Raw genomic sequence first — 24863 nt, 5'->3', positions numbered from 1 at the left:
AGCTACTTGTCGAATTGCTACTCTGAGGATCAACGGTGCACCACCCATCTTATGGGTTACTACGCTCAGCCAACATGTTCGGTGTCATTAGATGAAACATTAGATGAAAACAAAAATGCAGGGGGAAGTAAACTTTAAGGGTGGAAATGTCCCTGGTTACCTCCAGATAGGGACATTAAAGGAGGTGAACCACAGAAGACACCGTTAATTCGGTTAATCTTTGTTAGATGATAGATAGAAAAAGTGCTGACCCTAATAACACACAATCAAAACATAACATTGTCTAATGAATTATTTCATCATTTTTAAACTTGTTTCTGTATTTTTCATATTAATACAAGTGAAATTATTTCGATTTAAGCATCTTCTTTTTTTACTTCATAACTGGGAAAAATGCAGAAAAGGTTAGTATATGGTGGAAATAAATATTCCGTATTCCTGTATCAGCTAGTTACAATGAGAGTGATATCAAAGGAAAGATATAAATAACTATTTTTACCGTATTGAAGCATTCAGCTGTATTAAGAAAAAACCAGATTTTTAGAATCATGTGTGGCAATAATTTTTCGGTGTAGTATTCGGTAAAAAGTTATCTTTTATGGAGCAAGTCTTTTTTTAATGAAAGTTTAAATAAATCAAGTTGTAAATGCAATTTTTTCACATTTTTTACAATGCATCTAAAAGTTTATTAAGGACCAGATGTGAATGGGAGGAACGTTCCCTTATTCTCTATCGGATGATGGTAAACTTTTCAAATGAGAAGATCTTATCGTGAAGCAGCTATTTTTAGCCTTTTTTAGAATATAACTGCTTTAATATGGAATTTTTCAAGAGTTTTCTTAAAGAGAGGCATATTTATATTTTGATAGAGAATTTTTTGGAAACATAAAAAGAAAAAAACATTCAGTATAATAGTTTAGTTAGAAATGTATGTATGATGCATATAATTAGACAAAGAATATAGCAAATGCGTGATTAAACATTACATTGGTAGATTAACCCTTTCTAGGGCCGTGGGAAGTATGCTTCTCACAAAATTTATCAATCTTTGTATGAAATTATGTCGGTTGGCATAAGTTCATACAATTTTTTTTAGAAAGGCAGAAATTTAGATGCTTCAATTCTTCATCTCAAACAAAATGATGTGTCTTGATTTGTTACTTATTAATTAATAAAATTAAATTTATCTAATAAGTTAAATGAATCACTTTTCTTATTCTAATTTCAAGCCTAAAAATTTTTTTAACATGATTAGAAAAAAATGGCCCTTTAAAGGGTTAATACGAAGTATATCTGTTGGGTGTTCCGTTTTACAAGGAATACTATACATTCCGATATTAGATCAGTTATGCTTTTCTGTTGTAGGGTCTCAGACACAGGTCAGTATGTATGTCCTCTAATTTCTTTTCAATTTTTGATGTATAGTAATTTTTTTTTTCTGCTTGTGATTGAAATTGCATAAATCTTGCCAATAGACTATACATAAATTATTAAGTGTCAAAATATTCAAAATCTCTTAAATGAATTTGGATAAACAAAATCACCTTTCTGAATGTGTGTTTGAAACTCTTGAGAAATATCCTTACGACTGCGCTTTAAGATTTGGCGAAAATGAGACACAGAAATATCGTTAAATGAGTTTGTAACAAGCATAGCCACTATCTTATTAAGGTGTTGCTCTATTGCATCCATTATTTCATCCTCGACGGGTTTTTGCTGACACAGAATGCAACTCCATAAGTTCTTCGGTAGTTCTAAGTATGTTCGTCCATAAGCTCTAGTTTTTCAACCACCTAGCCCTTAAGTCTTAAGTAAAGATTATGCACCCAAAAGGAATGTTGCCAAAAAAATAGTAATTTTTTATTGTTGAGTGATATTTGCATGCAATTATCCGGAACTTTTACATACAATTTTCAAAAAATGAGGAATGCGAAAGACAAAACAAATCGTTGTATATCGATGCACATATATACAGAGATGTTGCACTAAAGTTTTTATAAATAGTTTGATTTTAATAAATTTTATGTAATGGAATTTAATAAATTTTTTTCTTTTTGTAGACTTTACAATGATACCTACCAGATAACTGTAGCTATAAAATATTGACACTAAAAAAAAATAAGACACAACCAGCAACAACAATGAAGAAAAATGCATTTTATTCTATACAAGACCATCTGCAACAATGGGTCATAACATCTTTGTTCTAAGTAAATGAAAGAACGTGAAAGTGGAAAACAAAATCATCGTTATCATTTTGTTTTTGTACAAATATTCATTAAATAGAGAAGCTTTAGGTCAGAAACGAGAGTTTGATGAGCAATAAACACCTCAGCAGGTTGCGGAAAAATACTTCTTGTAGTAGAAGCACCTTTTTCCTTCTCCACCAATCGTCTCGACAGAAGAAAAAGAGTCCAAAATGACGTCATATACAAGCAAGCATGCAATGAAAACAGCCAACCAATGGTACGAAATCGGGGAAAGGGGAGGATTTGTCCTTTCTGCTTTCGATTCGTATAGAAATATCTCTGGAATCATCCGTGAATGGTGAAAACAGTCTCAGAATATTGATTCAAAGAGACTGAGTGCTCCAACCAAAAAATAGTTTTACTTCCTTCCTTTTAACATAGTGGGTGCAAATTAGAATTTTTTTTTTATAAACAGATTTTTTTTAGTAAAAATTATGTAGTATTAATTAAAAAAAATCAAATTTAAATTTGAGACAGTTTGACTACAGGGGAGAAAAGTCTTCAGCTCTATTGTATATTGAATCTCAGAAAAGAGAAGCAAAATTAGAACTCCACGGTTGAGCAAACGATTTTTTAAAATCATGAATTCTGAAGTTTATAACATATCAAAGTATATATTAACTACAAAGCAAGTAAAAAAAGTTATAGACTGAATGATTTAGCAATCTTTCAACAAATCATATGACGGAATGCTGAATTAATTCTTGTAATCTGTATTAAAATTTGAAAAAAAATTGTGATATATACTCTTAGATTTTAGACAGGCAACTTTTTGCTGTAACGTTATATGAACAAATCTCTTATCTGATTCTGTTTAATGTATGAAGAATCATTGTTTAAACTAATCGAAACAAACAAAATATTATTAAACTTTAATAATGCTATATTTCATAAGTTATTTCACAGTATATGAATTAATTATATAAAAACTACTAATGAATTTTATGAAACTAGTTCTCTTTTTTTCAGGATATGATTTTCTGAATATTTTACAGATGGTTTTTACTATCCATGATACGTTGCATGAAGTTTATTAAAATGGAAGTTATCTGCGTCTTAAGGCATAAAAATACAGAAAATAATGCAAAAAAAGGTATTTTTAAAGTAAAACGAATGGAATTATCGACAGAAATTAGAAATTTTATATTTAAAAATGAGTGATTTCTAAAATCTTCATAGATGTGATTGTTTTTAAATACTCTTTTAATGATATTAAGAAATTGGACAAATTTACACGTAATTTAGATTAATTTAAAATTTTGCAAGAGAAATCTGAAATTTACAGACAAAAACATTTAATTTAATATTACATTCTAAAGTAAATGTTTTTCATAGAGTTTCATTAATAGCATTCAGATGTATCAAAATAAAAATATTTTAATTTAATAACATGAAAACTTTTGAATAATATTTCGCAGATATATTTTATTTAAAACATGGTGTTGTAATCTTCAATCTCGGATAGTTTCTATCCATTACATATTTATTATTTATCTACAGTTTTTTGAGTTCTTTTTGATACCAAGAATTCGTATACCTCTTTATCATTGTGATGTCAATTAAGTTTTTCTTGGAAAAAATTCAAATTAAGATTTAAATTTTATCCTGAGGAACATTATCCTGAATAATTATTACAGAAAAAAACAATGATTCTGTGCATTGGAGAAGTGTGGCTTTAGAGATGAAGACAGCGTTTTGATTGATAATTCATAATATAAAAGACTAATAAAGAACTATGGGGTCGGTCATATTCCAGAGATACATTTCGATACGACAGGAAGGGGAATAAAAGAAAAATAATAATAAAAGAAAAACCTATTGGATTCGAAAGTGAGAGTTCGACAAAGAGAAGCTCGAAGTTTTGCCAAAAAGGGGAGGGGACGGGAAGGGGAGCAGATGAATGAATGAATAAATACTCGAGCAGAAGGAGTGCACGACGATTAAAAAAGGGGTTCTCGTAACGGAAAAAAGGAATGCAGTCCCTTCTCGTGGACCGACGAGAAGAGCGGAACGACGACGCGCCCTCACGCGTTCTGTTCCTTGTTGCACGCGGGGGCAACAGAAAGTCCCCCCGCCTGCGTTGTCCAAAATGCCAGACGTCCGTCGGCCCGACCGACACCTCACAGTTTCTCGTTGGCAGGCACCCAGATGGTGGGGCCCGACTCGTTCCTGATCACCGACTTCACCCTCTCGTAGATTTGCTCCGGCGTGTCCGCTTGCACCACAGCTAAAAGTCAGAGACAAGTCAATCAGTAATGCAACAACACTCAAAAGAAATTACATTATATTTTAGAGTCGGTAAGTTATAAGAAAATTCAATTCTTTTAAAGTAATCGTTAGTTATTAATTTCGCATTCTATCGATTTTCCCACTAAGGTTTCTGGTTGACTACAACTGGAAGGATTTTCAGAGATTCGTTTGCAGGAAAAAGACTTCTGAATGGCGGGTACAAATGAAAATACAGGGTGTTCATTAATTATCGTCGGGGTTTACGTACCTCATATCTTTCGAATAAAAAATATTACGCAAAAACCGATTACGTATTCGTAAATTACAACTCAAAGAATTTTATTAATGATATTAAAGTGTAAAGCTTGCACAATTTGCACTTTGTAGGCATTCAGCTGAAGGTGATTATGTATTCGTAAATTAAAACTCAAAGAATTTTACGTCGCAACAATGCGAAGAGGTGGATCAATCCCATGGCCTCCGAGATCACCAGATATAACACCGCTGGACTTCTTTCTATGGGGGTTTGTCAAGAACATTGTGTACAAGAACCCTGTACCCTCCCTTGATGAACTGAATCGTAGAATTGTTACTGCGATCCAAAATGTTACCCCACAAATGCTGGAGAACACTGGAGGGGAAATCGAATTTCGCCTCGATATGTTACGAGCCACGAAGTCCAGCCATGTGCAAATTCATTAATCTTTTTAATATCATTAATAAAATTCTTTGAGTTGTAATTTACGAATACGTAATCGGTTTTTGCGTTATATTTTTTATTCGAAAGTTATGAGGTACGGAAACCCCGACAATAATTAATGAATACCCTGAATATCGAAGTCTTACTATATCAAGAACCATGGATTTAATCAAATTCTGTTCTTACCTGTGAAATATTCTGCAAATTCCTGTTCTAATTTGAGTGACCTTTCGTAAGTCTTTCGAGCTTGATCTTCTGTTATCCTTTTATTGAATTCCCTGAAATAAGATATTTATTTAGAAAAACTACAGATAATTCATCTCATGAACAGAATCATATAAGAAATATTAGGAAAATGTTTAGATAGTATATTAACTCATCGTGAATAACTGTATGGTCGGTCTACACATGACTTTTTTTTTTAGAACTAAACTATTATTTTCTCCTTATGTCATTACCATGTTTTATTTTTGGACTCAATGGAATGGTAATGTATTTAAATTTTTTCAAAATGGTAAAACTTATGGTAATTATTGACTGAAATATTCGCTCTCGTGTTGTGCTTCTACTCTGATATTGTTGAGTGATACAAGACATTTACTTAAAACCCGAAAGGAAATACAAACTTCTTTTGTGTGGAAAAAGAGAATACAATGAAATTCTTTACATGCTTGAGAATATTTTATAGGTTTAAATATCACGTGTTTTTTCTCAAAAGTTTGTGCTGATGTTCAAATAAGTTTATAAATATTTCTTATCGATTTCTGTCATTCTTCAGATCTACTTCATAGAATCATATAAAAAGTAAAATTAAATGATAAGGAAAGAAAAAAACAGTAGTTTTATTTAATTCATTATATATATAAAAAAAAAAAAAACTATTGAAAGCAAAGATTTCTAGAAATACAAAAGTCTCTATTAAGTAGAAGTTGTTAATTGTAATCCTAAAAAATATTATCTTCTAAACAATGTATTAGCGTTTATTAACAACTGGGATGAAAAAGAAAAAGTTATTATTTAGTTATCTATCTATCAGTGCAATAACTTTCTTTCATTTTCTTTCAGATAGCGATAGAAGCAATGATGATGGTTCACGAGCAGATACCTCTTTGTATTAGAGTGAATTATTGCAACGATATAACTCGATTTCTTCAAACAAATTCAACTATGCTTCCATAAGTAATTATATCATTCATCAATAAATTCAACTCTTTCATAGCTAGTGTAAGATGTACGCAAACACAAATAAGACTTTTACTGTTCATTTCAGTATTGTGAGACGTCCGGCGGTTCTATCTCACTAAGGGGTGACACACGGAAGGATATGAGCTATTTCAAGAATTTTCCTTATTATTAAATGTAAATATCTCCTTTTCTCTTTTCTCTCGCCCCTATTTTGTCGAATTAAACCCATTCTAACGCATGCGCAAAAGAGCGGAGGATTTTAGAATCCGTTGGCAAACAATAGACATAGCGATATTGAATTAAGTTTTTCGACAGCTGCAATTGTTTAGAAATAAGAACAGAGCCGTGATTTTCAATCTCTCACTTTGACTTCCTGACACCTTGTGAGAAAGCCCTCATCAGCTGCAGTCTGTACACCCGTGAAGAAAGCAGATGTAAATGTTTTTTGAAATTACAGAAGGGAATCAAAATATTCTTTTACACCTTAACCTAAGATTTATGTTCCAAACGTTAGGCCGAAAACGTAAACAAGGTGGCGCTGACTTCGAGCCATTCCAAGGTTCGGCAAATCGGTCCTAAGTTGCACGCGCACGACTTATGGAATGTAAATACTGTGTATAAGACTCAATTGGTTTAATTTTGTGGGATATTTGATAGGTAATTATAACCTGATGCAATTATTGTGGTAGATATTCAAAATAATTATTATCAATCACTAAAATATAACAAATCAATAACATTTATTTGTAGTTCCGGCCCAATCATCGTACGCTGGGCTATACCCATGATATTTACGTTTGGCCCGATCATCGTTTTACGGGCCATACCCGTAGTTGTAGGTTAAGGGGCTAATTGTTAAATACTTCGATAAAATTTTTCTTTTGGATCTGGAATTCCCTCGATTTCTGGCTTTCAGACAGGAATTTTTTAAAATTAATATTTATAATTTTTAAATGTAACTTCCATTGCATTTTCTTTCTCATATAAGTAGACTGAAGCTATTAGAAGTCTGCATGCATTTACATGTAACCCCTATGTTTTTCTTTTTCTGTCCCCTAATTTTCTTTTTAAAAATTTTGTTTGTACATTCTTATGTGTCTTCATTCCTAATGATTTTTTTCAATTTTCAGTTTGGATATAGTTTCAGTTACTTCAGATGTGTTGACTAAAGAAAAGGATTAACTTGCCTATTCTGCTTCCATTTTCTACATTAAAAAAACTTTTATTTATTAATATATATTTGAATGATTATTTTAAACATGCCATAGCATTAATAAGTAGCTTTAAAATCTTGATGATCATTTCATATACACCTTTCTTTAGAATGACACACTTTAGACAGGGGGATTACAAAAGTCTTTCCATCATTATAAAATGGTAGAATAAAATAACCGTTTAGAGCAGTATAATTTTCGTCACTGCATATCCCTATTGAGGTATTTTTTTTATTATCGAATAGTTACCCATTGGATTCGTAGATGAAAATATCGTTGCCATATAAATGTTTTTATTTTCTTCTTAATAACCCGATAGTGTATCGAGTTATCTGCATTAAAGTTACGGAATACATATTCAACTGGAGAAGTTGTGCCGGTATCGATGAATCAGGTCAGTGTTTGGTAGTTCCTTAACCTCCTTTTTCTGCCAATATTTTCGAGACGATGGTCATTCATTTTAATCTCAATGCCTTCTCAGAGGAGCCGGTAGCTTCTTTATGTCAAATAGATAAAGGAACTAGCCCATAAACGTAAGCAGTGAAATCAAAAAAAAAAAAAAAAAAAAAAAAAAAATCCGTGCAAAGAAGTTCGAACAAAGAGGCTTCGATGAGGGTTGACAATCAACGTGGCAGTCTTCATTCTAATATAATTTAGATTTTATGATCATAATCCTTTAGATTTTGAGATTACAAAGCACTTTCTTTTAGAGGTGAACCAGGTCAGATGATGGCGACGACGTATGAGCTGATACTTTTTCCATTTTCTTTCGCTGGTATGCCACTGAAGTAGTCGGTATACTAGCGGGAGGACATTTGGTCCCAATGGACTTAAAGTGCACTAGATCCACTTACATGGTTGTTGGAATTGAGTTTTAAACGCGGAACTTTCCGCCTCTGAAACCGAGTCTTTACCATCTGGCCAACGAGGGTTTTTCTTCCTTTGAGACTCTTTAAAGGAAGAATTCTTATTACACAAGTCTTTTGATAAGTATTAAAAGCTAGAATAATAAATGCTGAGTTGCAAAACAAAGCCGAATATATTGTCACAAACCTGTAATATTGCTTTCCAGCACGGTTAGTTCAATCACTGGAAAGACCGCTTTATGATCGGCTCTGTTGGGTCCTGATCGGGTGCCGCGTCAGTAATCTCAGAGCGTGGCGACAAAATAGATATTATTGGAAACTTCCAGAATTTTAGTAGTTGAGCCATTAGGAACCGAGATACGCCTGATTGGTCTAGAACCTTCTTTTCCCGCCTCCCGGGAACTATAAAAGGCCAGCAGTCTCAAGCTGCAGTCAGTCGTAGTCGTGAAACGGTCGTGTATTGAATCGTGTAGAATCAACGGCGGGTAGATGCATCAATCCAGAGAAGAGCAAACATTGTGTGGTGCTCAAGTGATTGCTGAATTGAGTTGTATGTTTAGTCGTGTTTATTGTAGAAGCAGTGTTGAGTCGTGTAGTAGTGAGTCTACAATTGGATACAGCTAAAGCGAGGAGACAGTGGAGATTTGCAGACGTTTGGAGAGATCGGGAGGGAAACTATGTAGATTCCTTCCTTCTGCCGAATTCTGTCTGGCCGCTTTGTGTGCTATTGTTGTTATTACTACTGATTACTACTTGTGGGCTACTATTTGTTGTAGTGTGCTGTCTTGTATTGCCTGTGTTCGTCACGGGTGTATATTTGCTGTCCTTGTATTCGTGTTCAATAAACGTCGTCGTTTGTTACTAAAGGACTGTATTTCATCGACCAACAAATCGGCGAAAGAACTCCCAAAGTATCCTTGACAACATAGTGAGAGCTAAAATTCTGTTTTGCCATTCTACAATTAAAAGGGAAAAATACTGCTATCTACCTAAATTAATTAATCTTATTAGAAACTTCATTATATTACTTACAAAGAAAAATAAATATGGCAAAATGTAATAAATTTTGTGCATTAAAACTTTGTGCTCAGTTTATGTGTCAATAATACAGAGAAGAAACAAAATGGGAAAGAAGATAAAACGGTCACATACATGATTGCTTCAACAGATTTTGGTTTGACGAAGATGGCGATCGGAAACAGACTGGCCATCTGCAGTCTCTTGATGGCGTTCCCGCTTACATCCAGGATACAGTGTTTGCCCTGTGTTGAAGATAACTTATGAAGCCAGAGAAAACACTTATTCACTTGCTTAAGTTTTAATTTAAAACTTTATCGTTTATAGATTCGTTCACATTGTCAAATAGAATATATGAAAAAAAAAGATAAAAAAATATTGCATATTTTTAGTATTTGAGTCTGCAATTTTAATTTTTTTGATGGATAAGGAATGTTTATGTAGATCCGCTCCTTGAATTTTAGAATCATCCATCACCATTTTATCACAACTGAGAATTAAAATTAGTTTTTCGATTTTTGTCTGATTCCTCTGCTTGTTTTTGTTTTATTCTACTTTATATGAATTAATATGTTGCAACAAGCATTTTTTTTATATTGTGCAACTTAATGAAAGTAATTTATTGTTACGTACTATAGTTATCGTTATAGATTAACGCAAAAGATTTATGTCTTTTACTTAGCTTTGATTTAAATTAATGAAGCTATGAATAATGCCATAAAGAATTTTGGTATATCATGAGAGAGTGCGAGTTCGAAAAGCTATATGTTGCGATGTGAAAAAGGCTAGAGTGAATTTTGATTTTATATTTCTTTTCAGAAAAATTACATACAAAATCCTTAGCTATATATATTCAATGAGACATAATAATGAAATTTTAAAACAATTATGTTGTCTTTAAATGATCTATTGAATGAAAGTGAAAATTTTCTTCATTGTTTTTGTTTGTGATTTGTTACATTCGGTTATCAGTTGATTCGCAGGATTACTGGTTTTGTATATTTTCCATTAAATCTGGCTTGATATTCACAACTAATTATTTTTAATGATGAAACCAGCTGAATATTTTGCAGTTTTTTTTAATGACTTTACATTTGTGATGTTAGTTATATACATGTACATACTTTATTCCCTAAAGTAATAAAGTCACATGACACCAATCACATCGGAATGAAAAGTTAAATGTCCGCGTTATGTAACATTTAATTCCTCGTTGTCTTGCGAATCGCTTTACTGTGCCTCACGCAATATGCGCAGTTCAATTATATAATGCGCCGCAACAATTTCATGAGCCGTATAGTTACATTGAAATATGCTATTAAAGGAAATTAGAAACAGCCAATATGATTTTTTAGCATATTTGAAGTATTAAAATATTGCAAAAAAAAAAAAAAAAAAGATGGAATAAAATAAAGTAAAAATTCTATACGGTATTGCAAAAGAAAAGAAATGAACAAATAGAAATTTCATTTCTTGGGCTCCGAAACAAAGAAAGAAAAATACAATAAAATTTTGTAAAAAAATAAAATCATTTAAATTTTCTTCCATCAATAAAAGTAATGTTCCAAATTATGGTCAAGGTTTTTTTCTTAAAAAAGATTTTAAAAAATGCACAAAACTTCATCAGTATCAAAATTGCTACGAGGCAATATTTCTTGAAGGCGCTGAAGAAAAATTTAAATATTAAAATTAAGCACAATTTTTCTTAAAATTAAAAAAAAAATTCTTAAAGGTTTTCTACTTTGCAGAGTATATATGTGCCAAATTCCATAGTTCTATGTCCAATGATTTGCCCTGTCGAGTGGCAATTGGCAGCCACATACATAATCGCTTTTATTATTAAAAGAGATAATTGAAAAGATATTAAAGGAGAAAAACTTTTCTGTAATATGTGATAATATTTTAAGTTGCTTATCAAGACTACTGCATTTTAAGAGAACGAAGTATAATGAGCAAGCTTTTGCTTTGCATGTCAGATTTATAAAATAACGAAAAATCTAACCATAACAGCGTAGATCTTTCAGAACAAAGATCAATAATTACCTTCTCCGCCATCTCTCTGACTGAGGCAACGCTGGTGCCGTACAGGTTGTCGTTGTACTGTCCTGCCTCGATGAACAGGTGGTTCTGGATGTCTCGCTCCATTTGTTCCCGGGACGCCACGAAATAATAGTCCCTCCCATCCACCTCGTAGTCCCGTTTAGGACGAGTCGTGTCTGTAAGTGAATATACTTTTAAGACAACACGAATAGGATTTAAATAGGATTTTACTAGATTAAATAGGATTACGAATAGGATTTTACAGGATTAAATAGGATTACGAATAGGATTTTACATTGAAGTTTAATAGGAAATATTTGCATTTTATGGTTAGTTTAATTCTGAAAAAGTGAACCAAGAAAATACCTTTTCACATTACCAATAGTCATCTAATTTACTACCCTACAAAATGTCTAACAACATTGGTATAATATCTTCCCGATATATTTGCCGCCATTCAAAACATCGAAGAACATCGTGGAAATATCGTACAATATCTTGTACGATCAGATTTAACGTTCACTACAAATAGCGATTTTGAATGATTGTTTAGTAGTTTATTCAAAAGTCAGGAGTACAGAACGAAATAATAATAACCTAAAGAATATGGGATTTTGTACAAAAAGTATAGCAAAATATAACACTGTGATAAAATAGCAACAAGTCGTAATATAGGCATGTTTAACAGTCCCTTCCCCCTGCAATCATGAATATACATTTTCAAAGGCAGATCAAGCCATTGCTCATAATTGTCATCTGTTTATGTTTGAAAATCCACGGACAACAAGGCAGTACCTTACATAACGCTTCAGCATCAACATTTCGATTGGCATAAAAGAAGATTATATATAGCTCGGAATTATATATAGATAATATATAGCCAATATAGCTCTATCGGCTGTTAGATATTCGTGTTTTCAGTATATTTTCCAGCAGGTATTCTCTGTAACATGGCTTCCAGAATGTCACGTTCTTTTCACAATTTCAAGTCACATTAGTTCTATTGTGAACATATGTTATATTAGATTCCTAGGCAAAAAGGACTGAAGTTTGCAATCCTGATTTCTTTGCATGTTAATGAACATTTATTTTGAATTGATTTACATACAAGAAATATAACTGAAAGCTTACAACCAGATTACCGTAGCCCTTTTGAAAGGGTTCTATAGTTCTATCAACCAGCCAATATTTCTTCGTAGGGATACGTACATTTAATTTTTATTAAAATAGAGCTATTACGTCTGATTTAACTGAGAAGGAATACGATAGGCTTTTAAGTAATATAACATACTGAAAGCTGGTGTTGAAGAATAAAGTGAGGAAATACTTGAAAACTTATGTTGAAATAACAATAATAAAAAAGCGGCACTTACGTGGTACACAGCTGGCGAATTTGTCGGGATATTCTGATATGAGGTCATCGTTGATCCTGTCTTTCAAAGGACCCAAGATGATGATCGGCCGAGCATATGTGACTGAAAAGAATAAAGAAGACTGAAATATCAGGTTTTATATTCATTTATTCTAGAAGAGCATTTGATATTCATTTGCAGGTGAAAAATACTAATTTGAGTGATAATAATAGGTCTAATAAAGAATTTTCTCTCTCTTTAGGGAATAGATTCCATAATTTTTTTTTTGTAACTGATAATATGAAAGAGTTTATAAAAAATGTGTCTTAAACTGCAATCTTTAACGAACAGAAATTCAGTTCAGAAAATTGAATGACATTTAAAGATCTTAATTGTCCTGCAGTATTTATCTTTTTTTTTTGCAATCCATTAAGATGGCATTAATTTTTTGATAATCTAAAGAAATAAAATTAACATGCCAATTTTAATGCAGTCAATAGAGATTCAAATCATTTAAAATATTTTTTTCCAATTCTGTTAAAATTTTTTAAGAAATATAAGGAAGGTTTTTGATGAAATTTCGTGATATTTAATTAATCTTTTATTAAATAAAAATTGTTCCCTTTGAGCACTACGTCAATAAGTAACATGGGGTATCGCAATATGTTTATGGTAAACGGATTTTAAAGGTGTTAAAAAAAGGAAAAGAAAGATATTTAAGTAAAATTTTATCTCATTGATTCAGAAAAATGTTTGTTAAAAATCATCTTAAATTTTCCTATTACTTAAAAAATTATTTAAATCTTGATTATTTGCTTTTAATGGAAGATGGAATTTGAAATAATTGCCCTCACATATCATATTGTAAATATTATTTAAATTTCGACTAGCATATTCGTTACACACACACACACACACACACACACACACACACACACACACACACACACACACACACACACACACACACACACACACACACACACACACACACACACACACACACACACACACACACACACACACACACACACACTTTGGTAAATAGCAACATATACGACTGTATGATTAAGCAAGAAATTTCTAATTAATACAAGTCTCAATTGAACATTTTTTTTTTCTTCCTCGCACTTAAAAAATGGATTATATTGTTGATAAAAATTGATTAGGGATTGTAATAAATGCTTATTTTAAAAGAATATTAATTATTCTAATAATTAAACAGTTAGTCTTTACAAAACTGTGATATTTTACGATTGGAGATCAAATAATATCTGTATAAGTTGTTTTAGCTTTGGAGTTGTAACTATATATAATATGATTCTCCTCAAAAGAGATTTAATTTAGTGATGCTTAAAAAAACACTTTTGACATCAGAATTTAAGAATGTTCACAATGTATTTCTAAAATTTACTCTTTAGTAGCGAATAATTATTTCCTGTATTAAATGATGCATAAGAAATGCAAATGTTAAAACGACCGGATATCATTACTAGATATTTCACAAAAGTTTTATTCCAAGAGAACAATGTAATTCAATACTGCTAAGATCTTTTCAGGAAAAATGATGGTTCGTTAAGAACAGCAACAAGCTTGCACATAGTAAGTGACAAGATAAAATTCTAATTTATCGTTTTATTTGATGCAGAATAAGTGAAATGTTGTACATTTTCATCTTGCGGATAGAAATAAAGGCAGACTTTATTGATTACCTGTTAGATTACAGGTTAACTAAATCTCAAAATTGCTCTTTTATTAAATGTGCAAAGAACAAAGTATAGTAATTTGATAAATTAACGAATTTTAACAGCTTAAAACATGGAAATAGTATTTTTTCCGATAATATTAGTTTTTTTTTGGTTAATATCTCATGTATTTGCATTGCAAAGGACAATAATGTGCTTTAGTATCTTTTTATATGCAGACATTTCAATATACTTGCAACACAAGGGACTGCTAGAAGTAATATAACACAGCATGAAGCAGTCAGTTTTATCAACATTAGAAATATCAACTGCTTAAAAATTCGCTAAAAATGCAAGTATCTTCTTATTTTTACATTGTTTAGCGCTTACTTTATCCGCAATCCCTTTTCATAGGGTGGTTTTAAAAATTCGACACGGTATCTTCCTTCTCCCCGCTCCATCGAGACAATTAATTATCCATAATTTTAAAATCACCAAATATACATAGTCTTCAATACTAGATTGCTAATATTACGTTTTGCCCTATATCTGTAGAAAGCCATTGATTTATTGGTTCCTAGGCAATATACTTTCAAATACATTTTCTGCTGGATTACACTAAAGGATTCCGTTTAATACAGAAAAGTAGATTTTTTTACATCCAGTTATACAATAGAGTCTATGATAGCTTGCATATTATATAGCTGCTTTTATCTAGCGAAACCTTTTTATTATGAAATAATAAAATCCTGTTTCGGTATTTTGGTAAGGGCGATACATTCACCGAAAAATATTGTATATTAAAATATTATTTAAAATATAATATTTATCATTAAAAATTAATTCTTATATTATACACGAGAAGTGGTGTGGTAAGAAGCATTAACCTATTCACGTCTATTGCACAGTCTATAATAATAATAACTGGTAACTCATATCTATTCAATGTCCAATAAAAAATTCGAAAAAGCAGAAACGTCCCATTTCCCCACGTAATGACAGGCCAATTCCGATTATGTGTTTAAATTATGCATTAGTTTATTAGTTTGGATTCCGTTCCTTGAAATTTGACCCAAATAAACAGCTGCCTCATGTAATAGATGCCCAAATAAGTGGAACAGACTACAATAAGTCATCACGTGTGCGCGTTTCTTGAAAATTCGGGAAAAGTAGAAAATATTGGCAATTCATAAACTATGAAAAAATTTCATTTTTAGACTTCGTTTTTCCTTTAACTAAAGGGACTTTATTAAGTTACAAGGTTCATTTTGTAAATTATAGAGAATTAAATAAATAAAGGTCCATTTCATGTGAATCTCTTGAACATTTTCTGACGTTCACAGTTAATAAGTGCGACTGAACGAGGACAATATTTTCGTTATACAGACACAAAAACTTCTCTCTAATTTTCTTTTAAAGACATCGCAAATATTAATAAGCTGTTCTAAATATCTCTCTACTAATAATAAAAAATGAAAATGTGAGCGTGTAAATGTTGGCACTCTACGGGTCAGACTGTTTGACCTACAGCTACTAAATTTGGCGCGTACATAGATTAAAATTTCATGAAAATTGCTTCAATTAGAATTTTAACTAATTAAAAGTTAAGCAAAGTTTTGAAGTTTTTCCATCAAAGTTTATTTTTACATAATTTTAAAATTAAAAAAGTATCATATCAACGATACTAATTTAATATTCGTGCAAAGTTTCCTGAATTTACCAATTTTTAAAACATATTTTATTGCAATATTATAACTTAATTCAAGAAATACATTTAATATTGCAATATAAAAATATTTTATTTTGCTCTGAAATTTAAAATGGTCCTATTGTTTCATCAAATATTTAATTGCGTGATTTTCTTCGGTTGTTGAAAGTTAAAGAAGGATTTTATTTAATACACGTGCAGTCAACAAGACGAAAAAAATACTGAACTTACTATCTGCGGAATTTAGAAAATGGATTATGGAAATAGTGCTATGATGTCATGGGACTAGTCACCATTAGCAACGCTCACACACACAATGAATAGAACATATGTAAGACACTTAAAATAGTACGATTTTAATATCTGGAAATGCGAGGGACTTATGATCTAAACAATTTAATTGAAATTAATATTTCTGACGAACCAGCTAGCCAGGTTTATGGAATCAAAATTTAATTAAATGAATAGATTCATTCATAGTTCTTCTCTGAAATTATTAAAATACTGCACTTAAATCAAGAATCTAAAATTTTAGAAATTTAGCACATTGAAAATAGACCAAAATTCGATTTTAAAATTCCATCATTAAGAACATGAAAGAATTTTAATAAAAATGAATTTAAAAAACTTACTTTCTTGTTGCACTACCGCTTCGTACGAGAGAACGGGTTCTTCCGCTGTTCCTCCTGAAAGAAAGATTAAACAATTATATCGTCTGCGAGATTTTTAGCAAAATTTAGTATTATGAAAATTCTAATTAATGCATCAAATGCTATTAATGTTCATTCGTGAGGTACAAATTTTTTCGAGATATTATTTTCATATCAACAACAACAACAAAAAATAAATAAATAAAACGCCATGCTTGTGAAACAAAGTGATAAAATTCAGTCAGCATACATAATGCCTTTTTCTTCGATAGAAAAAAATACTGTATATTTGTTTTCTTTTAAAAAGGACTTTTCTCTTTAGATTATTAATCCAAATATTTAACGATCATTATTGTCCACCTAAGAACTGTCTTGTTGATCTACAACTTTAGAAATTTAGATTGAAGGAAAACAATTAGTGAGTTATATAACAGATTTAAAGAATATGTCATTATAAAAAGAAAGTTAAAATTAAAAAATCAGTCACCATTTTTGTAGTGTAATGGCAGATTAAGAATAGGGGTAATCTGAAACCACTTCTTGTATTTTTGTAAAATTTCACAGTCTTAAAAAGTTGAAACTTTACAATTTCTTCGATATTATTTAAAACTCGAGATTGGACAGAACATTTTTGCTTGTCTATTTGCTTTCCTTTAAATATATTATTTTCAGTAGCTGACGATTTTCCCCTATTAAATAATTTACTTTATTTTTCTTTCACTTTCAATTTCATTTAAAGATGGCTGATTTCCTAACATTTTTTTTTTTGAAAAATGAAAAAAAAAAAAAAAAGTGTGTGTTTTAGTGTCAATTCACATTAAACTAATGCCGGATTTCTGATTAGCCTAGTAACTTGGTGCAGCTAGGATAAGGGTAGCCTCAGGCAGGTTATTAAAAAGATATTTATTTGGCAATTAGGCTAATAACGAGTTATTAATAAAATAATATGACGACTTTATTGAAACAAAAATAATTGTTCAGGTTCCTATCTGTTTCATTACATTCAGTTTATTATTACAAGCATTTATAATCACCGGGCGCTTTACTTGTATTATATTTATACAAACATGTATGCCTCTCAATTATGAATAAAAGTTAATGAGTCTTAAAAGTTATGAATAAAAGTCTCAAGTTAAAAACATGTGAAACTAAATTAAACATTTATTTTTAACTAATATTATTTAAAAAGTGACTATAATGCGCAATGCCTAGGGCTGGAAAATGTCTAAAACCAGCAGCGTTTCACTCCCAGCCACATGATAATAAGAGCTTATCTTTTAGCATCTAAATGCATGCTGTCTAATTGCGCTGTTACATCAGCCACTCCCCTACAAGATGTACATTAAATTCTCAAATTTAACGGCTTAGTTCATTTGACATGTTTCATGTTAGCATGAATTTATTTCATTAGGTAAAGATGGTAATAAAAAGGATGAAATGGAAGGTAGGAATTTTTACATATATTTTGACGTTGCAACGAATATAAAAAGAACCGCCCATCTTGTGAAATCATAGAGGAAATGTTTTGCAATAAATTTAAAAATAGGTTAAGACCACGCATTTAGTTTCAAAAGTAATTTTGTTTCGAATTTTAAAATTTTCAATTTAATTGACAAATCTATAGTATAATCAAATAACTAGAATCGCTCCCAAATTAGCATTGTGTGAAGCATATGCTATTTTAACCAATGACACATTATTGAATGGCGTAAGCAGGATCCTACGGATCTTAGAATCATACAACGAGATCTATAAAACTAACCAATTTTTGTTATCAATTTAAAGTTTGCTTCATAGAATTTCGACCATTGGTATTTGATATTATTGATTTTTGTGCAAATATATCAAATATTTTTTTTAATTATATTAAGATCCTAATTAGGACTATTTATCTTAGCACAATGATAGATCATGCAGTTTTTCCTGTATGTTGATGTTTGTTAGTTATTGAAGCATTCCAGAAGATAAGTCTGAATTATTATCTCTCATATTTTCTAAACTGTCATACATACGATATGGATAATGAACTTTCGAAATTTACAATTTTTTATTGGTCTTTGTTTTCTACTAACTATGATTATTATCTCGAGATTCAGATAACGTAAGATCAGTTAAAAGAGTAGGTACGTATCGACTATGCAAAAGAGGTATTTGCATTTCGTTAAATATGAAAATTTTTTCCTTAATAATATGCTTCGAAAAAAAAAACAACCAGTGTAATAAATTAGTAATAAATAAATAATAAATTAAGCGTAATCGACCTGTTTGTCGAACAGTAATGTTTAGATTCAGGACCTTCAAGTAAATTCTGACAAGACAATAAAATATTATTCCATTTTATTCCATTCCAACACCATTTCAAAATTTAATATTTGATTTCCAGTTATAATGAAAATAAATTTATTAAATTAATGTTCCTTTTATTGATCTTTAAAATTTATAATTAAAGTTTAAAGCGGAGATCAATTGAATTTTTGAGTTAGTCTTATATAATTTTTTAATAAAATGCACTAAAAGATTGCATTTTTAGAAACTCAGATTTTCATAACGTCTTTATATTTTAAATTTTAGTATTTGACGAAGGTTTTTTAAAATCATTTTTAATTCTGTAGAAATGTTATTTTTTTATAGTTATATGATGCTATTGTAATAGCTAGTACCACTCCAGTAATAGAATTTTTAATAATTAATCCCTTAATTATCGTTATCAAATTGTTTCTCAAATTTATAAGATGACATTAAATCATTCCAAATTGTTATAATTTAGTACATAAATTACAAATAATTTATAAACATCAAGTATTCTAATTATTCTTAATTGAACTAGTAAGACAGCTCATTCTTGAAATGAGAGATGTCATCTAATGAGGTAATAAAGAAAAGCAATACAATAATGGAGTTGGGTATCTTTCATTCTTTCTATCAGACTACCAGGAACGTCAACGTATGAATGGGACCATTAGCTCAACATCGTCACCCCATTAATAGATTGATGAAGTAAATAGATAATTGTACTGCTTAATGCCTTTTCTTTGTGGAACTGCTTTCTGTTGATGACCAATAACATCTTTTTCGTTGCCAGATTTTTGAAAAGGAAAAAAGGTTAATATCTGCCCAATAAAAACCATGACGGACTTTTCCCAAACAATTAGATATCTCTTTAATAGATCAATATGACAAGAAAAAGAAATACAATCCTCTAGTCCTACCCACTGTAAAATAATTTTTATAACGTGCGGAGTAATAATTCTGTGTTCAACGAAATACTTTTTAGATCATTGCATTTTCTATTTTATACGAGCGAGGGTTCGTAAAATAGAAGGTAGAACCATTTTGGAAAAGTTTTTAATTACATGCAATATCGTATGGTAAATAGCAGCAATAAAAATATTAGGGTCACAATCTTAATTTTAGTGTTACCTAAGAGATAAAGCTACCTCTCTTATTTTTTATAAGATAGAGAGCTCCCGGAGTTACTTGCATTTTGTTACCCCTTTAATTTTAAATAACCCTCAATATGTATACTTCAATTATCTATCCCTTAAGAATGCAAGATATGAACACTGTAATCGAAGTAACCAGATTTAAGCAGAAGTAATTTTACGAGGGGCAGCAATTAGGCAACACAACAGATGAATCAGAAACTATAAAGCAAGAATGTGACGTTTAAAAAATGTAGTTTTCTTTCTATACAGCCAAAATACAACTTTTCCCTGATTATAAAAAGTAAGAAAAAAGGACGATTGAATACAATGCTGTAAAATTTTTACTATGGAATAATCGTGTTCTTAATTTTTTTGGCTAAATAGATAGCGCAACAAAAACTAGAAATATAATGCATTCGATTTCTTGAACAATGGCGTCGTTGAAAGGAAACAATTTGTTAATTTCCATGAAATGAAATCGATCATTATTGTTCATTGCCAATATTGGGATTGAATAAAGGGCAAAGTTTTTACAACACTAATTGAAGATATTGATATACTCAAATCGCAGTGTGACAGCCAAAATGGATACTAGCAGACGAGAATTGAAATACCACCTTGACATTCTTTGAGCTAGCAAGGGTACTCCATGAAGAAATTTATTAACCTCAGTATGTTCCATTAAAACCTTTACAAACGTCTTCACAATCTATTGGAACAACCACATGACAAATTATATATATTTTTTGATAATAATATTTTGTAATAAGAGAAAGACTTAATAATCACCTTGTATATATTCGCGTAACAAGTAACATTATCTATTTTAATTTTTAAAATGCTGCAAGGAAAAAAAAGCTAAAATTTTCGTAAGCAATAAAATGAATGTTTCTGATTTTTTTTTTCACATCATGTAAGAATCGACATTCTCATGTTAATATAAAATGTGAAAAAAATGTCAGAACTATTTGTTATTAATTACGAAAATTTTGGTTTTCCTTACTATTGTAAATTTTGGAAAACTGGGATATACGTCATTACTTACTCAACGACAATATATTGTATTTCAATTATTTCTTTAGTAAAATATTACGATAATTAATTTATATTTTCTTGTAGAATCTTTCTCTAGAAGTAGTTAGAATTTATATTTTGTCACTAGAAAGAGTAAAGGTCACTCACTAAACTTAGAAGATTTTGGTGTGGGGCCCATTTCTGCAATGTCATCTGAAAAATACATGTTTGAATGAAAATACTTTCCTAACATAAAAGAACAACTAAGGAAATTTATCAAATAGAATACTTTCATACAACTTAGAAATCTGAATTTTCAAACATTTTTAATGTATTCCGGAAATTTTAAAAATTAAAATTATTTCCTCCTTGCAGCAAGTTTTTAAATGGATTACTACCCCGAAAATTATGACTGTATTATATTAACTATTAAATAGTTGTATTAAAATATGAGTGTGGAATTTCGCAACAGTTTTATGAGCATATACATAAATAAAATCGTATTCTCTGAAGAAAAATAATGAAATTATAAAAACAAACATAGCTGGTCATTAGTTAAATGATAGCCATGAAAATGACAGCTGTTTACTTCATCTGGAACCAAAAAATTAATCTGAAACTTCCTACAATTCAGTGCTTTTATTACAATGGAAATTTATTCAGAAAGATAAAATGACACAGCCACAAGACAGTTGGAGAGCAAGGAGAGACCGTAAATTCCAGTTCCCTGTTTATTGTGATAACAAAACTCAATTATTAAAATTTTTATTTCATTCTGAATAACACACTTTCGCTTAAGCTTTGATCAGTGAATATCTTCGTAAAGAATATCCTTAACGTCTTATCAAAATTTTTAAATACATTTAAGAAAAATTAGCTCCCTTTTTCAGATAATTAGAGAGTTTATCGATCTTTTCCGTTGTATTAATTTCCGATCCAGCCAATGTTTTTGAATCAAAAGATAATCAGCTTTTGGCAGCATTTTCAACAAAACTTCAACTCCGTTGGTTAGATCATAGCTGATTTATCATAAGCGAATTAAGATGTTAGTTGCAATAAATTTTATCATAGAATTTTTTAAGATAATAGTTCATTGTTTCGATACTCTTAGATTTCCTCAGCAATTTTTTGTTTTGGTCAGTATGTAATTTTTCCGTCTTGCAGATTAAACATCAAATTTTTTATGTGATTCTAAATAAAGACAGAATCTTATAGTCATTGAATCACTCTTTTTACAAAACTGTAGTTGAAATAAAATGACACTTTGAAACTTACCAGCTTGTCAATGAAAGGATAAAACATAAAATAATACATTGATATCGATTCAATGAATTGTCTTTAAAAAAAAACTTAAATTGAAAATTTGCAAACATATCTCTAAAGTATGCCAATATGCTGGGTGTAAGACATCTCAAATCAATCAGTATCTCAATATTCTTTATTATTTGTAAAAATGCTTTACTATTTTATGCATTTACCAGTTATGGCTACAATACATTATTTGATATCTTTATTGGCAACTGTCATCCCGAGTTTCTGATACATGATTTGGTTACCAAAGCTAGCGAATTCTGTACTCACGATGATAAACTGCATAACACGAGCTCAAATCTATCGAAGATATATCGGTTTGAATCCACAAATTTTGTCTAGAATTATGGCTTTTTTTAGCTAAAAGTTCCTTTTCCTTAAGCAGAAATGATTATCATACCACAACAAATTAGCCCTTTAATTTTGAGAGATTTCCATCACGAATGTCATCATGGTTAGAATCAGATCAAATTCCAGTTGCCACCTTAAATGAAATTTCAAATCCTTATGGTTGAGAATTATTTCGTTTCAGTTGATCACCATTGGTTATAATCCCTTTGCAGTTCGACAAACAATAGGTTGATCAGTTTGAGTTCGTAACCTTTTATGCTTTCTTTTTTTTAATGTAATTAAATGACTCTTTATTTTGGGAGTGAGCTATTTTATTCATGCAATTAAGAATCCATAGAATACTTAAGGTGCGGATTATATGTAATTTTTGTATCGAATTGTTGTGTCTTTGAATTGTTCTAATTTCAGCCTTCAAGTCTGAGGAACGATAACTCGATATGATATAAAGGCTTTGATTATTAATTTGTCCATATGATATAAAGGCTTTAAGATTATTTAATTAAGGCTTTAAAAATTCAAAAGTTGTCTTCCTTACATATAAATTATTATTAAAATATTTCGATTTCCGAATCATTTTGTAAAAATGCAGCAAATGCTTGTTTTGCGCCCAACTTGACATATAAATTTTTGTTAACAGCAAAAGGCTTGCCTTCATCCGAATTTGCAATTTTTTGATATTTAATCATGAGTTGTATTTTATTGTTAGTTTTAACTTTTCTTACTCATTGTTTTATCAGACCACATATTTTAAGTTGTATGTTGGTTTGAAAACATTCAATGCTTAAGAAATATTTGCTGGACATTTCACCGTTAGAGAATCATAATATTAGGACAATGGAAATCAGAAATTTATTTATGGTTCTTAAAAGATAATATTTAGATATAAGATTTGTAATAGCATTTTTTTCACCCTTAGCGATATCTAAAGGTGAGAAATTTATTATTAATTGCATGAAGCATAACAATAAACTTCATGCCATTGAATCAATAGCATATTTTAATTTTTGAATTTGCTATTTTTTTTATTTTAAATTCTAAAGGATTTTTTTATAAACAGAAAGTAAAATGCAGAATATTGTAATATTACAAATGAATGAAAAATGGTTAAAGTTTTCTAATAATATATTTCTCTCATCTCTTTATCAAAGTAAGCAATTTATCCAGCGAAGCAAGCACAAAAAAGCATACTTATGAAGTGTTATCAATTCATTACTTCCTTTTAGAATTCATAACACATGTTTTTTTTTTGCAAATGTTTTGACAATTAGACTAAAAACATTTTTTTAAATCAACCTGCCTGCCCCCTTCCTTTTCGCCAAGCAATATTTAGCAGTTTCTTAGGTCGTCTAGTGGGAAATCTGCCACTTCAAAGAAATTTTAATAAAATAAAAAGAACTAGCAGCTAGGATTTTAAATTATTTCCAAATCTTCGTGAGCTTATTCTACAAGCGCCATTAACAGGACTCCATTTGTTACGGCCCTTCATTCATTTTTTCCTCATATGGAGTTTCTAAATCTTAAAATGTATAATATAAAGAGGTAAAATCCTGCCGAGGTTTTCCTGCTGTAGAAAATACCAACTAAGGGAGCCGGTAAATTGTTGTAAAGTTTCATAAAGCGTGTCTAAATATCAACATTAAAAACGAAAATTACCACAAATGGAAACTCTAAATTCTGCCGCCTACATTATTAATATTGATCTAATTCGAATAATAAAAATTATTCTGCTCGATTAAATATAACATTTTCATATAATTTCCAAGTGACTTTTTTTGCGTTGTCTTGTTTGCTTACAAAAAATGACGCAACTTTACATAATCAAGTACACGCAATAAACATTGTAACTTTCAGTTTTTATTAAGTGACA

At 30.4% G+C, this 24863-nt stretch overlaps 1 protein-coding gene across 14 annotated transcripts in view; it reads right to left on the bottom strand.

The window, feature by feature from the left end:
• Positions 1–2142: 2142 nt before the first annotated feature.
• The window catches only part of LOC129962641 (disks large 1 tumor suppressor protein-like), a 402450-nt gene continuing 379729 nt past the window's right edge, over positions 2143–24863 (bottom strand). For 10 of the 14 annotated variants that reach the window (XM_056076505.1, XM_056076510.1, XM_056076513.1 and 7 more), the window contains 7 exons: positions 21503–21547; positions 16878–16931; positions 12874–12975; positions 11504–11676; positions 9596–9705; positions 5365–5456; positions 2143–4476 (listed from right to left, as the gene is read on the bottom strand). In XM_056076505.1, the coding sequence (XP_055932480.1) occupies positions 4370–4476; positions 5365–5456; positions 9596–9705; positions 11504–11676; positions 12874–12975; positions 16878–16931; positions 21503–21547 (683 nt within the window). In that variant the 3' untranslated portion in view covers positions 2143–4369. The remainder of the gene's footprint in view (positions 4477–5364; positions 5457–9595; positions 9706–11503; positions 11677–12873; positions 12976–16877; positions 16932–21502; positions 21548–24863) is intronic. The other 4 variants (XM_056076514.1, XM_056076512.1, XM_056076515.1 and 1 more) reach the window with 1 other exon arrangement.

The sequence above is a fragment of the Argiope bruennichi genome, chromosome 3 (genome assembly GCF_947563725.1).
Source record: "Argiope bruennichi chromosome 3, qqArgBrue1.1, whole genome shotgun sequence".
NCBI classification, from domain to species: domain Eukaryota; kingdom Metazoa; phylum Arthropoda; class Arachnida; order Araneae; family Araneidae; genus Argiope; species Argiope bruennichi.
Note: the sequence above shows the minus strand (reverse complement) of the source record. Positions and strands in the feature narration are given on the sequence as shown.